This window comes from Rhincodon typus, chromosome 39, assembly GCF_021869965.1.
Source record: "Rhincodon typus isolate 14 chromosome 39, sRhiTyp1.1, whole genome shotgun sequence".
In the NCBI taxonomy this organism is placed as follows: Eukaryota; Metazoa; Chordata; class Chondrichthyes; order Orectolobiformes; family Rhincodontidae; genus Rhincodon; species Rhincodon typus.
The window spans coordinates 10,445,935-10,459,801 of record NC_063370.1 but is presented as its reverse complement, the minus strand read 5'-3'; the positions used below and the strand labels follow the sequence as shown (position 1 = coordinate 10,459,801).

General features: G+C 43.9%; 1 protein-coding gene across 1 annotated transcript in view; it reads left to right on the top strand.

The window, feature by feature from the left end:
• Positions 1 to 13,867, top strand: part of LOC109936507 (transforming growth factor beta-3 proprotein-like) — a 42,582-nt gene that overhangs the window by 15,889 nt on the left and 12,826 nt on the right. Inside the window, exon 2 of the mRNA XM_048618424.1 lies at positions 4,287 to 4,432. Coding sequence (XP_048474381.1) covers positions 4,287 to 4,432 — 146 coding nt within the window. The remainder of the gene's footprint in view (positions 1 to 4,286; positions 4,433 to 13,867) is intronic.

Here is a 13,867-nt window from a genome sequence, read left to right as displayed (position 1 = left end):
GGAACACGGAACATAGAACAGTACAGCACAGTACAGGCCCTTCAGCCCACGATTTTGTGCTGACCTATTATCCTACTCTAAGGTCAAACTACCCTGCATACCCTACATTTTACTATCATCCATGTGCCTATCCAAGAGTCGCTTAAATGTCCCTAATGTATCTGACTCCACTACCACCGCCGGCAGCGCATTCCACGCATCCATCACTCTGTGTAAAGAACCTATACCTTCCTCCAATCACCTTAAAATTATGACCCCTCGTAATAGTCATTTCTGCCCTCGGAAAAAGTCTCTGGGTATCCACTCTATCTATGCGTCTCATCATCTTGTACACCTCTATCAAGTCACCTCTCATCCTTCGCTCCAAAGAGAAAAGCCCGAGCTCCCTCAACTTTTCCTCATAAGACCTGCCCTCCAGTCCAGGCAGCATCCTGGTACATCTCCTCTGCACCCTCTCTAAAGCTTCCACGTCCTGCCTATAATGAGGCGACCAGAACTGAACACAATATTCCAAGTGTGGTCTAACCAGAGTTTTATAGAGCTGCAGCATAACCTCGCAGCTCTGAAACTCAATTCCCCTGCCAATAAAAGCCAACACACCATATGCCTTCTTAACAACCCTATCAACTTGGGTAGCAACTTTGAGGGATCTATGGACATGGACCCCAAGATCCCTCTGTTCCTTCACACTGCCGAGAATCCTGCCATTAACTCTGTATTCTGCATTCAAATTCGACCTCCCAAAATGAATCACTTCACACTTTTCCAGGTTGAATTCCATCTGCCACTTTTTTGCCCAGCTTTGCATCCTGTCAATGTCCCACTGCAACCTACAACAGCCCTCCACAGTATCCACAACTCCACCAGTCTTCGTGTCATCGGCAAACTTACTAACCCACCCTTCCACTTCCTCATCCAAGTCATTTATAAAGATCACATTTAGCAGGGGTCTCAGAACAGATCCCTGCGGAACACTACTGGTCACCGAGCTCCAGGCTGAATACTTTCCATCTGCTACCACAATCTGTCTTTCATTGGACAGCCAAATTTCCCTGAATCCCATGCCTCCTAACTTTCTGAATGAGCCTACCATGGGGAACCTTATCAAATGTCCTGCTAAAATCCACATACACCACATCCACTGCTTGACCTTCATCAATGTGTTTTGTTACATCCTCAAAGAATTCAATAAGGCTTGTGAGGCATGACCTGCCCCTCACAAAGCCATGCTGACTATTTCTAATCAAACTGTGCTTTTCCAAATAATCATAAATACTATCTCTCAGAATCCTCTCCAATAATTTGCCCACTACAGAAGTAAGACTGACTGGTCTGTAATTCCCAGGATTATCCCTATTCCCTTTCTTGAACAAGGGAATAACATTTGCTACCCTCCAATCATCTGGTATTACTCCGCCAAAAGCGCAGCAATCTCTTCCCTCGTTTCCCATTGTAATCGGTATATCCCATCTGGCCCGGGGGACTTGTCTATCCTCATGTTTTTCAAAATTTCTAGCACATCTTCCTTCCTAACATCAAGCTGTTGGAGCATTTCAGCCTGTTACACGCTGTCCTCACAAACGTCAAGGTCCCTCTCACTGGTGAATATTAAAGCAAATTATTCATTAAGGACCTCCCCTACCTCCTCCGACACCGCACACAAGTTCCCTCCACTATCCGTGATCGGCCCTACCCTCACTCTGGCCATCCTCTTGTTCCTCACAAAGTATAGAGCACCTTGGGGTTTTCCTTAATCCTACCCGCCAAGGCTTTTCATACCCCCTTCTCGCTCTCCTAAGTCCATTCTTGAGTTCCTTGTAGCCCTCTAGAGCCCTGTCTGACTCTTGCTTCCTCAGCCTTAAGTAAGCTTCCTTCTTCCTCTTGACTAGATTTCCACATGTCTTGTCATCCAAGGTTCCTTTAACTTACAATCTCTTCCTTGCCTCAGTGGGACAAACCTATCCAGTACTTGTAGCAAGTGCTCCCTAAACAGCCTCCACATTTCTGTTGTGCATTTCCCTGAGAACATCTGTTCCCAATTTATGCTCCGCAGTTCTTGCCTAATAGCATTGTAATTCCCCCCTCGCCCAGTTAAATATTTTCCCATACTGTCTGCTCCTATCCCTCTCCATGACTATAGTAAAAGTCAGGGAGTTGTGGTCACTATCACTGAAATGCTCTCGCACCAAGAGATCTGACACCCGGCCTGGTTCGTTGCCAAGCACCAAATCCAATATAGCCTCCCCTCTAGTCAGCCTGTCTACATATTGAGCCAGAAATCCTTCCTGGACACACCTGACAAAATTTGTTCCATCCATACTATTTGCACTAAGGAGGTTCCAGTCTATATTAGGGAAGTTGAAGTCACCCATGACAACAACCCTATTACTGCTGCACCTTTCCAAATTCTGCCTCTCCAATCTGTTCCTCAGTGTCTCTGTTGCTATTGGGGGCTCTATAGAAAACTCCCAATAAAGTGACTGCTCCTTTCCTGTTTCTGATTTCCACCCATACTGACTTAGTAGACACACCCTCCTCGATGACCTCCCTTTCTGCAGCTGTGATGCCATCACTGACTAGCAATGCCACTCCCCCACCTCTTTTACCTCCCTCCTTTTGAAACATCTAAACCCCGGAACATCCAACAACCATTCCTGCTCTTGTGTAATCCAAGTCTCCGCAGTGGCCACAACATCGTAGCTCCAAGTACTGATCCATGCTCTAAGTTTGTCACCCTTATTCCTGACACTTCTTGCGTTAAAATAGACACACTTTAACCCATCGGACTGACTGCACCTTTGCCCTGTCAACTGTCTATCCTTCCTCACAGACTCTTTGCATGCTGTATCTGCCTGTACGTCAGCTACCCCATTCTCTGATCTGTAGCTCTGGTTCCCATCCTCCTGCCAAACTAGTTTAAACCCTCCTGAAGAGCTCTAGCAAACCTCCCACCCAGGATATTGGTGACCCTTCCTGCAAAAGCCATCCAATTCAGTCTTTATTGTTTTCTTTTCAAGTTAGGACATAAACTAGAAGAGAACACCAGAGATTTTTACAAATTAGCAGGTGTAGGCCATTTGGCTGCTTGAAACTGCTCAGCTGTTCAATAAGATCCTGGCTGATCTGATTACTCCACATTCCCACCTACCCCCAATAACCTTTCACCCCGTTGCTTATCAATAATGAACCCTTAAAATCCATGTCTGCTTTAAAAATATTCAAAGAGTCTGCCTCCACCGTTTTTGAGGAAGAGTTCCAACAAAGTGGCACAGTAGCTCGAGACAACAAGGTGCAGGGCTGGATGAACACAGCAGGCCAAGCAGCATCATAGGAGCAGAGTCAGTGGTTAGCACTGCAGCCTCGCTGTGCCAGGGACCTGGGTCTGATTCCACCCTTGGACGACTGTCGGTGTGGAGTTTGAATGTTCTCCCTGTGACTGTGTGGGTTTCCGCTGGATGCTCTGGTTTCCTCCCACAGTCCAAAGATGTGCAGGTTAGGTGGATTGGCCATGCTAAATTACCCAAAGTGTTCAGGGATGTGTAGGTTAGGTGCATTAACCATGGGAAAACGCAGGTTATAGGGCAGGGGGATGGGTCTGGGTGGGATGCTGTTCAGAGAGTTGGTGTAGACTTGGGCCGAATGGCCTGCTTCCACACTGTAGGGATTCTAAGGATCCTCTGTGAGAAAGTAATTCACATTTCTGTTTTAATTTGGTGACCCCTTATTGTCAAAACAGTGAGCCCTAGTTCTATATTCTCCCACAAGAGGAAATATCCTTTCCAAATCCACTCTGTTGATAAATGAACCTACAGCAGGGCTTCCCGAAGTGGGGGTCAGGATCTCAAAGCGGGCCTTGAGCTCTAAGGCAGTAATGTTCACAATGGAATTGTAGCCCAGTTATTAGAGCTGTTTCAGATCCTTCAGCGTAACAGGCCCTGAACCCTGCTCTGACAGGTTCCAAACCCCATTATCACCCTCTACTCACAGCCCTAATTGAGTATCTAACCCTGTGCTGTACCTGTCATGGGAATGTGTAATGGGGACAGTGTAGAAGAAATTTTACACCGTATCTAGCTCTGTGCTGTACCTCTCCTGGGAGTGTTTAATGGGGATGATGTAGGGGAAGTTTTACTTGGTAACTAACCCTGAGCTGTACCTGTCTTGCTCCACCTGGATATGATTTATGTTTCCACTGGTTATTTTACCTGTTATTGAATGGGCAACATAGCTGCAGAAATGTTATTATTTGAATGTTTTGCTGACCTGCTGACTGTGCTTTCGTGTAGATGATGACTCCTCTCACAAAACCTACCGGTTCAACATCTCCTTGAATATTTCCAGTGAGTCCTCCTTGCATCGAGCTGAGTTCCGACTCTATCGAATGCCCCGGGACGTAGCGGTTGTTCCAGAGCAGCGGGTAGAACTTTATCAGGTAAATCCCAGGGATATACATGTGCACTGTATAGGAATCATGACAAGTCTGTCACCTCTGTTTACTGTGCTGTGAGCATGAAACATTGCCAGGTTCAGAACTGCAGTGGAAGCAGTGAGTACCGTAGTGGAGTCAGTAACTCCCTTTCACTATTGGTGCATTGTGCAGGAGCCGACATTGAGATGCTCAGGTGCTGTACAGTACCAGATAGAAATGAGCCAGACCCACTTGCATGCTGTTTGCTGTACAGGGTCAGGTGCGGGAGGAGATGGTGATGCAGTGGTATTGTCATTGGACTGCTGATCCAGAGGCCCAGGCTGAAGCTTTTGCCGGGTGGTTGGGAGTGGAGAACATGGATTCAAATCCCACCATGGCAGTTGGTTGAATTTAAATTCACTTCTTAAATTTGAAATTAAAAGCTGGTCTAAGTAAAAGCCATGAAACTAGTGAATGGTGGAGCACGCTTGAAGGGCCGAATGGCCTCCTCCTGCTCCTATATCTCTCATGATTATGGTCTTAATAGTAACTGTGAAACTATCCTCGATTGTCTGGTTCACTAATGGCCTTCAGGGAGGGAAATCTGCTGTCCTTACCCGGTCTGGACGAATATATGACTCCAGACGCAAAGCAATGTGGTTGACTCTTAACTACCCCCTAAAGTGGGCTGGCAAACCATTCAGGTGGCCAACAAGTACTGGCCTTGTTGATGAAGACTGCATCCTATCAAAGAATACAGAGGGGAAAAAGCTGACAAGGAGTCATATACGGAGTGTATGGTGTCAGATGATAGAGAGTTAAGATTGATAAAAAAAAATACATCTGTGTTTTGCCTTTAAATTGCGTTTAAAATGATGTGCAAAAGAAGGAAGGATGAAGTGAGGAAAAAATAAGTTCTACACACAAATAGTTATGATATGGAATGCACTGCCTGGAAATGCGGTGGAGGCAGATTTAGTGCAGGCATTCAAGAGGGCATTGGTTGATTACTTTGATAAAAATATTGTGCAAAGGTATGCGGGGGAAAAGCAGGAGATTGGCACTAGAATCATAGAGTCATAGAGATGTACAGCATGGAAACAGACCTTTTGCTCCAACTCGTCCATACTGTCCAGATATCCTAAATTAATCTAGTCCCATTTATCAGCATTTGGCTCATATCCCTCTAAACATTTCCTGTTCATATACCCTTCCAGATGTCTTTTAAATGTTGTAATTGTACCCACCAAACACCACCTCCTCCGGCAGCTCATTCCATACACCCATCACCCTCTGCTTGAAAAAGTTGCCCCTTAGATCCCTTTTCTATCTTTTCCCCCTCACCTTAAACCTATGCCCTCTAGTTTCCAAATCCCCTACCTTGGGGAAAAGACCTTGGCTATTCACCCTATCCATGCCCCTCATAGATAATGATGCTAATTTAACAATCTGTTGCAGGTGCGATTGGCCAAATGGCCTTCTTTTGCACCGTAATACTTCTGTGATTCTGTGAATTGTTTATTTCTCCTGCTCAGTGCTCTGCAAGAGCTGACACCTGGACACACTTGGGCTGTAGTCTATCAGACAGAGTGAATCGTTCTCTTATATTTATTGTGTGGTTTTACATAGAGATGCTGACAGAGAGGTGTACATACATATGGGAATGAGTTTTCCACTGCCCCTGGCTACTGTTACTCATTGCTCAGTCTCCAATAGAGGGTTATTATCCGAGTCACATTTTGTCTTGTTTACCTTCTGTGTGATATAATGAGCTCTGGGACCTTCCCTTCAGCTCTCTCTGCATTGACATCTCTGAATGGCATTTCAGAGGGACAGGTTGGAACCTGACCAGAGCCTGACGTACAAGGGGCCTCCTCTCTGCGGTAAGGCCCACATGTTGCTATCACATGAGCCACTACCAAATCTGGCGATGGCGTCCCACTTCAGGGCACTTGTCCAAACTGGGTGGACCCACACTTGACTGCCTCACACTGTTTTCTGATTTAGACTTTGGGAGTAGCTGACTGGCTAATAAAACACTTACAGAGTGGCATGTTTCTACACAGGGCAGGGGGTTTGTGTGTTATTCCAAAGCTGGCAGAGGGTTGAATGCTCATGGTATTTGCTCTCTGTCTTGGTTAATGCACTTTGTACCCATGGCAGCTTCAGTTTCCAGCAACAGGCCCTGTGATTAGAATCTCAGAAGCAAGAAACGAGGCCAATTTGTTCGTAGTTGCATTGAAATTTAGGTTCAAAGTGAATGAAACCAAACAGCGTTAAGAGCAGGAACAGGTCCATAGGCTCTGTGACCTTTTATGTACCAGGTATCTCTAACAGCAGGAACCGCTGTTGCCTTTTGACCTCTGAGACTCTGCTTCAAATGCATTGTGGCCCATTGGGTCATTGGAAGTTCAATTTTTCTCTGTTGGGGAAGAACAGATGCTGAAGAAGGCACCATGGAGGCACTTCATGAGGTTGTCTGAGGAAATTTGTTCATTTAAGCATAGAGATGTAGTAATAGGAGCAATAAGAGCCATTCGGCCCTTTCAGCCTGCTCCACCATTCTATATGATCATGGCTGATCATCCAATCGGTATCCTGTTCCTGTTTTCCACCCATACCCTTTGATCCTTTAGCCCTATTGAATATACTTAACTCATTCTTGAAAATATTCATGTTTTGCCCTCGACCGCATTCTGTGGCAGAGAATTCCACAGGCTCCCTACTCTCTGGATGAAGGAATTTCTCCTCATTTCAGTTCTAAATGGCTTACTCCATAACCTTAGACTGTGACCCATGATTTTGGACTCCCCAGTCATCAGGAACATCTTCTGCCTTTACTCTGTTTAGTTCTGTTAGATTTTAACAGGTTTCTATGAATCTCCTTCCTTCCCCTGCAGGAAGTGAATATAGTCCTAATCAAGAGGACAGGAGCCCTTTTCAGAACCATTTACGATATTCAAAAGCACTTTACAGCCAACTAAAAACTTTTGATGCATATTCCCTGTTGTCATGGAGGGAACACAAGGTCCCACAATCAGCAATGTGGTAATGACCAAATCGCCAATTTTGCTTTTGATGTTGGATGAAGCAATGACCTCGGAGAGCTCCCCGGTCATCCTTAGAATAGCGTCAGGGGATTTTTTTTTATGCCTACCTCAGACGGACAACTTTGTGTTCGTTCAACAGCATATCTGAAAGACAAGCATCCAACTCCCCCAGCACAGTGCTGGCTATGTCTGCCCCAGGTTTTATGCCCAGGTCTCTGGCATGGGGCTTGAACCCCTGACATTCTGACTCCCATTAGAGATGCTACCTGCTGAACTGCAGCTCCAGGACTATGCCACGGGATGTTTGAGGGTTGCAGTGAGGAGGCGGATTGGCAGACTCACCATCAGAGTCCACTTGTGCCAATCCTTGCATGTGATGGTGACACACACCACAACTTGCAAACATCTGGTGCCCATTGTGGAGAGGTGACAGGCTGCAATATTCACTCAGAGTTAGAGGGGACGGGTGGTGGAAATTCTCAATTAGCTCACCAAAGGAGAGGACTTTTGAAACAAAGTTCGGAGGCCAAGACCCTGTGTGTCTGTACAACACACTCATCCATTGTGCCTCCAATATACACAGGATAACTGGCAGACACAAGCCCTAGTCTCGGCCATCTCCAGCCCTAGGATGGGGAGGCTCCGTGCCCAAGTTCTATTTATAACTTACACAGCATGTCTTGTTAGAACGTGTTCCAGGCGCTGTCAGCAATCCCAGAACCATGAGTGCATCCTCTGCAATCCCTCTTGACTTCAGTCGAGCTTCTGTCGATACGGAGAAGTTTTGCACAGAAGCTGTTGGCAAGCATTCCATCTTGGAACAGTCTGGGCTCTCAAACTCCAAATGTCAATCCTGGAGGGAGATTCCAGGTTTAATCACTTGGCCTGTACAAAGTTAGCTGGATCCCAGCAGGGAACAACGCAAGCTATTTTCATTCATGGATTCACTGCAACACAAGAGAGGTCCATTTGGTCCATTGTGTCTTTGCTGGACCTTTCCCAGAAGTTGTAATTAATTTCCCCCTTTTTTTCAAGCATTTATCCAATTTCCTTTCAAAAGTTATATTGAAACTCCTTCCATATCACCTTTTCAGATCTGTATTCCAGATCACAGTGATCCACTCTGGAAAAACATTTCTCTCATTTTCTCTGCAATTCTTTTGTCAATGGCCTTAAATCTCTGCCTATTGGTTAGAACATTTGAATTTGGAGCAGGAATGGGCCACTTAGCCCCTTGAGGGCTCCACCGTTCAGCTAGATCATTTTTTAAATATATGTATGCAGATGTTGGTCTTGCTTGTTGGGCCGGCATTTGTTGCCCTTGAAACGTTGGTGGTGAGCTGCCTTCTTGAACCACTGCAGTAAATGCTGTAAATGTTGGTTAGTGGTTTGATGAAGATGATAACAATGATATTATTGGGTATCTGCAGCAGATCTAGATTCAGATCCTTTGAACTGTAGAAGTTTCGGAAAGATTTCAGTATGGGACTGCTTTTCTTTCAGCACACACAGATGTTATAGGAATAAATCGTCCCCATTGTTAGGCTCAGCTTCATTCCTACAGTATTAGCCATAAATTGTGATACAGAAAATTTCAAACACATTTTTAATTGTAAATAATTTCATCCACTTTTTATCAGGGAGAAAATGTTGAACTATACAACAGATCAATCAGTACTTTGTGCTCAGGGTGTGAACAATTATTAGAATTGAGAACAACTACAAGCAGTGCATGATTTACGAACATTCAACTTCAGAATGCTCTTACTTATGAACAGGGGTGTATGAATATTAAGTTTAATGATCCAGCATATGAACATTTCCTCATACTCATGAATGGCTATTTTATTTCATCCTGTATTGTTTTCCGCCTTATCTAAAAATTGACTTGTGAACTGTTTCGGGAATGGAACCCATTCGAAATGAGGAGTCAGCTTGTAGATAAATGAGCAGGAGAGGTGGGAGAGAGGATGATGGGGACGAAGTTTGCTATGCAGGGTCACAGTGCAATTCTTGATTAGAACAGAGATCATTTTCCGGCTGAAGTGGCTGGAATTGCTCCAACCCCCAGAATTGATATTGCTGTACTGCACTTACTGCATTTAACTAGAGTAAGTGGTTAAGAAAGCAAATGGGGGTATACTTGCCTTTACTAGCTGAGGCACAGAGTTTAAGAACAGGAAGGTTATGCTGGAACTGTATAAAATGTTGAATATGCTGCAGCTAGAGTATTGTGTGCAGTCCTGGAATCCATATTATAGCAGGGATGTAATTGCACTGGAGAGGGTGCAGAGGAGAATTACCAGGCTGGAGACTTTCAGTAATGAAGAGAGATTGGATAGACTGGGGCTGCTTTTCTTAGAGGTGGGGAGATTGAGAGGGTGCATAATTTGAGATGTATAAAATTATGAGGTGCATTGACAGGGTGGACAGGAAGAAACATTTCCCTTGGTGGAGGGTTCAATGACCAGGGTTATAGATTTAAGGTAAGGGAGCAGGAGTTTTAGAGGGGATGTGAGGAAAATATTTTCATCCAGAGGATGGTGGGTATCTGAAAGTCACTGCCTGTAAGGGTGGTAGATGTAGAAACCCTCATAACATTTAAGAAGCATTTAGATGTGTCCTTGTATGTCTTGGCATTGCAAGACTATAGGCCAAGACCTGGAAAATGGGAATTGAATAGTTAAGTGGTTGTTTTTGATGGGCTGAAGAGCCTTTTTCAATGCTGTGGATCTCTATGACTAAATAAGCCTGCTTTCATCAGGAGAGATTGCTGCAGTTTCAGTCACGAACCCCATTCACTGTAGTCCACATAGCTGTCTTTTAGACTAAGCAGTCTGTAAAATCTATGTCATGTGCTTTTTAAGTAGACTGTTTGTTGAGTGATAGATTGCATTCACTGGAACATAGACCACTGCGAGCGTTCAAAGGGCATCCAGAATCCAGACACGTATCTGAATCTTGACACTGCTTTACAGAACTCTCCAGTGTTATGAAACCCCAGCAGTTGCCATGGTAATATAAAACATAGTAGGTGGCCATTCAGCCTCTCAAGCCTGTTCCATCATACAATCAGGTCATGCCTGATATGTATTGTAACCCCATCTACCCAACTTGGCTGTTACTCTTAAATACCCTTCCCCGGATGAAATTAGAAACCACGGATGTTCAAGTAATTACAGTATAACTTATTAAGTAATTACAGCTCCAAAGGAAGTCATTTAAGATGGGCTCAGTGGGCCGAACTTCCTCCTTTTGTGTCCCAATGACTACATCCAAGAATTTTTGGGTAAAAACCCAAAGTATAATATGCAATAAAAACCATGACATTGGAGATCTTTCTAAATCTACTGACAGCAAACATTATTAAAATATGAAGTGAGGAAACCGCCAAAAGCAACCACAATTGCAAGAATTTTTCATCCAGTATTGCAACTAGCTGATAACTTCATCATCCTTAACCAGTTCCAAATGCATTGAGCATAATATAGCCAATATGAATTCAAATGAAATAGAAGTGGCAACCACAAAAGAAGCTGGTACACATTTAGTCTTGTTACTGTAAATGACCTGGAGAGGCGCACTGAGCACTGCAGCACATATTTGTGGCATTTCCTTCGTAATATCTTTCTGTGTGTCATGTGATGATGTAACCCACCAGCATTAATATCACAGAAGGCTATGAGTCAGTCATTCTGCTGTGGAATTTCTGCGTTTAGACTCTAAATACAGGGAAGACTCAGAACCATGAGTTAAGGTTGAAGAAATTAGAAAGAACAGAAAAGGTTTGTGTTTGTACACTCTTTTTAGTGATGCTCTTTGCAGGATAATTGCCCAGAATACAGATTTCTTTCAAGAGGTCCATGGGATCTACTACCATCTGAGAAGTCCAGGCAGCCCTGGTTTAATGCCTCATCTGAAACCTGTGACAGTGGTTGCACACTCTCAGCACCGCAGTAGGATGTGTCAGCCTAGATATTATTCATAAATGCAAGAAAAAAGGGTACTGCAAGGAACATTCCAGCCAGAACAGCAGGATAGTTTTCCAGGGCAAATTGGAGTGACTGTGTGGGAGCATTTGAGGACAGTTGGATGTGGTTATAGAGAGGGAATGGATTGAGGAGTTTATCATCCCGGGCTGTGACACTGAGGCCAATACTGTCACCTCTCAGGCACAGGTCAACAGGTCACGTCCCACCCCCAAAGGTATCAGCATATCATTCAGGTGAACATTCCAGTGTAATTGAAAAGAAAGATCTGAATTTGTATAGCTCCATACATGACTACTGGACATATCAAAGCACTTTGCAACCACTTTGAAGCATAGTCATCATTATAATGCAGCAGCCACTCTTCACACAGCAAGCTCCCAAAATGAGCAATGCGATAGTGATCTGTTGTTTGAGGGAACACCTGGGAATAACTCCCTTGATCCTCTTTGGAGTAGTCTCATGGGATCTTGTGTTGACATATAAGAAAGTAGATGGAGCATTGGTTTTAGAGCCCCTCCGAAAGATGACATCTACGACAATGCACTGTTAACCTGGATTTGTCTGCTTTAGTTCTGAAGTGGGATTTGAACCCAGAACATTTCAGACTCAGAAGCAAGAATGCTACCACTGAGACATTGCATGTTATATTGTTTGGAAGTATCTTTCAGCTGTGATGTTAGACTGAGGCAACATCTCAGCAGATAGAAAAGATCCTAAGATATTCTTTTGATGAGGATTACGGAAGGACTCGCCAATAATTAACTCTCAAACAGCATCAACAAAAGAGACAATCTGGTTGTGATCAGGCTATCGCTGGTGAAGCTTGCTGCATGCAAACTGAATGCAGTGACAACATTTCTGAATTACTTCATCGGCTGCAGAGGTTTTTGGGACATCCTGGGGTTATGAGAGGCTCTAGAGAAATACAAGATTTTTCTTTCTCTAGGTGATGTTGACCTTGGATAGAGTTGGGATAGCTGGAGTCATAGATCTTGATAGTTGGGTGTGAGATTATTTTGATAACTTTGATAATTTGAGTTGTTCATGCTGATTGTAACTCGAGATCTTTCTGTGGGATTGGGACAGGTTGATAACTCAGTAGTTTCTCCGTTTAGATCAGTTTTGGGAGCTTGTGACCAACAGCAAACCAGAACTGCTGAATTACAAACATAGGAACTAGGAGTAGAGGTAGGCTACTCAGCCCCTCGGGCTGCTCTGCCATTTGATAAGATCATAGCTGATCAGATAATTGCATGTTCCTATCTACCCCGATACCCTTCCATCACATTGCTTATTGAGAGTTCATCCACTTCTGCCTTAAAAACATTCAAGGACTTTGCTGTCCCCATCTTTTGTGGAAGTGAGTTGCAAAGACTCATGACCTACTGAGAGAAAAAAACTGTCCTCATCTTTGTTTTAAATGGGAGCCACTTTATTTTGAAACAGATGTAATTTTGCCATAAACATTGTCATCACATCCACCATGTCAAAAACACCAGGGTCTTATTTGTTTACATAGAAACAATCCAGTATGATTTAGTGCTCTAAAGTTCATTTGGACCATCTGTTCTATACTAGCCTTTATGCTTCAAAGCTCGAGCCACTTTAATTATCACAGCATAAATATATTACCTACCTTTATTTATGCGTAAAACCTTTTATTCCTTTTTCCCTTGTGTAAATAGCAAGCTTTCCATTACTTGTCATTTTGCTATTCATCTCTTTATGGTCAAGAGACCATATCTGACAACTCTCTAGGAATGATTGTTTTACTGAATGTATGAGTTATAATTTTCTTTCATGGCCCCTTCACTTCAGACATCTTCTCCCATAAATAAAAGCAAGTTTTCTATATCCACCTCTTCATCATTTTAAGGAACTCTATCACATTATTCCTTTTTGAGGGAAAAGGGGTCCCAACCTATTTTTTTTTCTCATGAGAAGTGAACGCCACTGGCTGGGCCAGCATTTACTGTTCATTTACTGAGCTTGTAGGTGGTGGTGTTCTCATGTATCTGCTGCCCTATCCTTCTAGAGAGGTAAAAGTGGCAGGTTTGGAAGGTGCTGTCAGAAGAAGTTGCTGCACTGCATCTTGTAGCTGACAAATCTTATTCAGATCTCTTCAGAAAATATTTTAAATATTTGTTGATGGGATGTGAGTGTCGCTGGCAAGGTCAGCATATGTCCTCCATCCCTAATTGCCCTTGAATTGAGTGGCATGCTCAGCCATTTCAAAGGACAGTTAAAAATCAACCACGTCACTGTGGATCTGGAGTCATATATAGGCCAGAGCAGGTAAAGGTGATAGATTTCCCTTCCTGAAGGACATTGGTGAACCAGATGGGTTTTTCTCATGAGATAACAAGGTGTAGAGCTGGATGAACACAGCAGGCCAAGCAGCATCAGAGGAGCAGGAA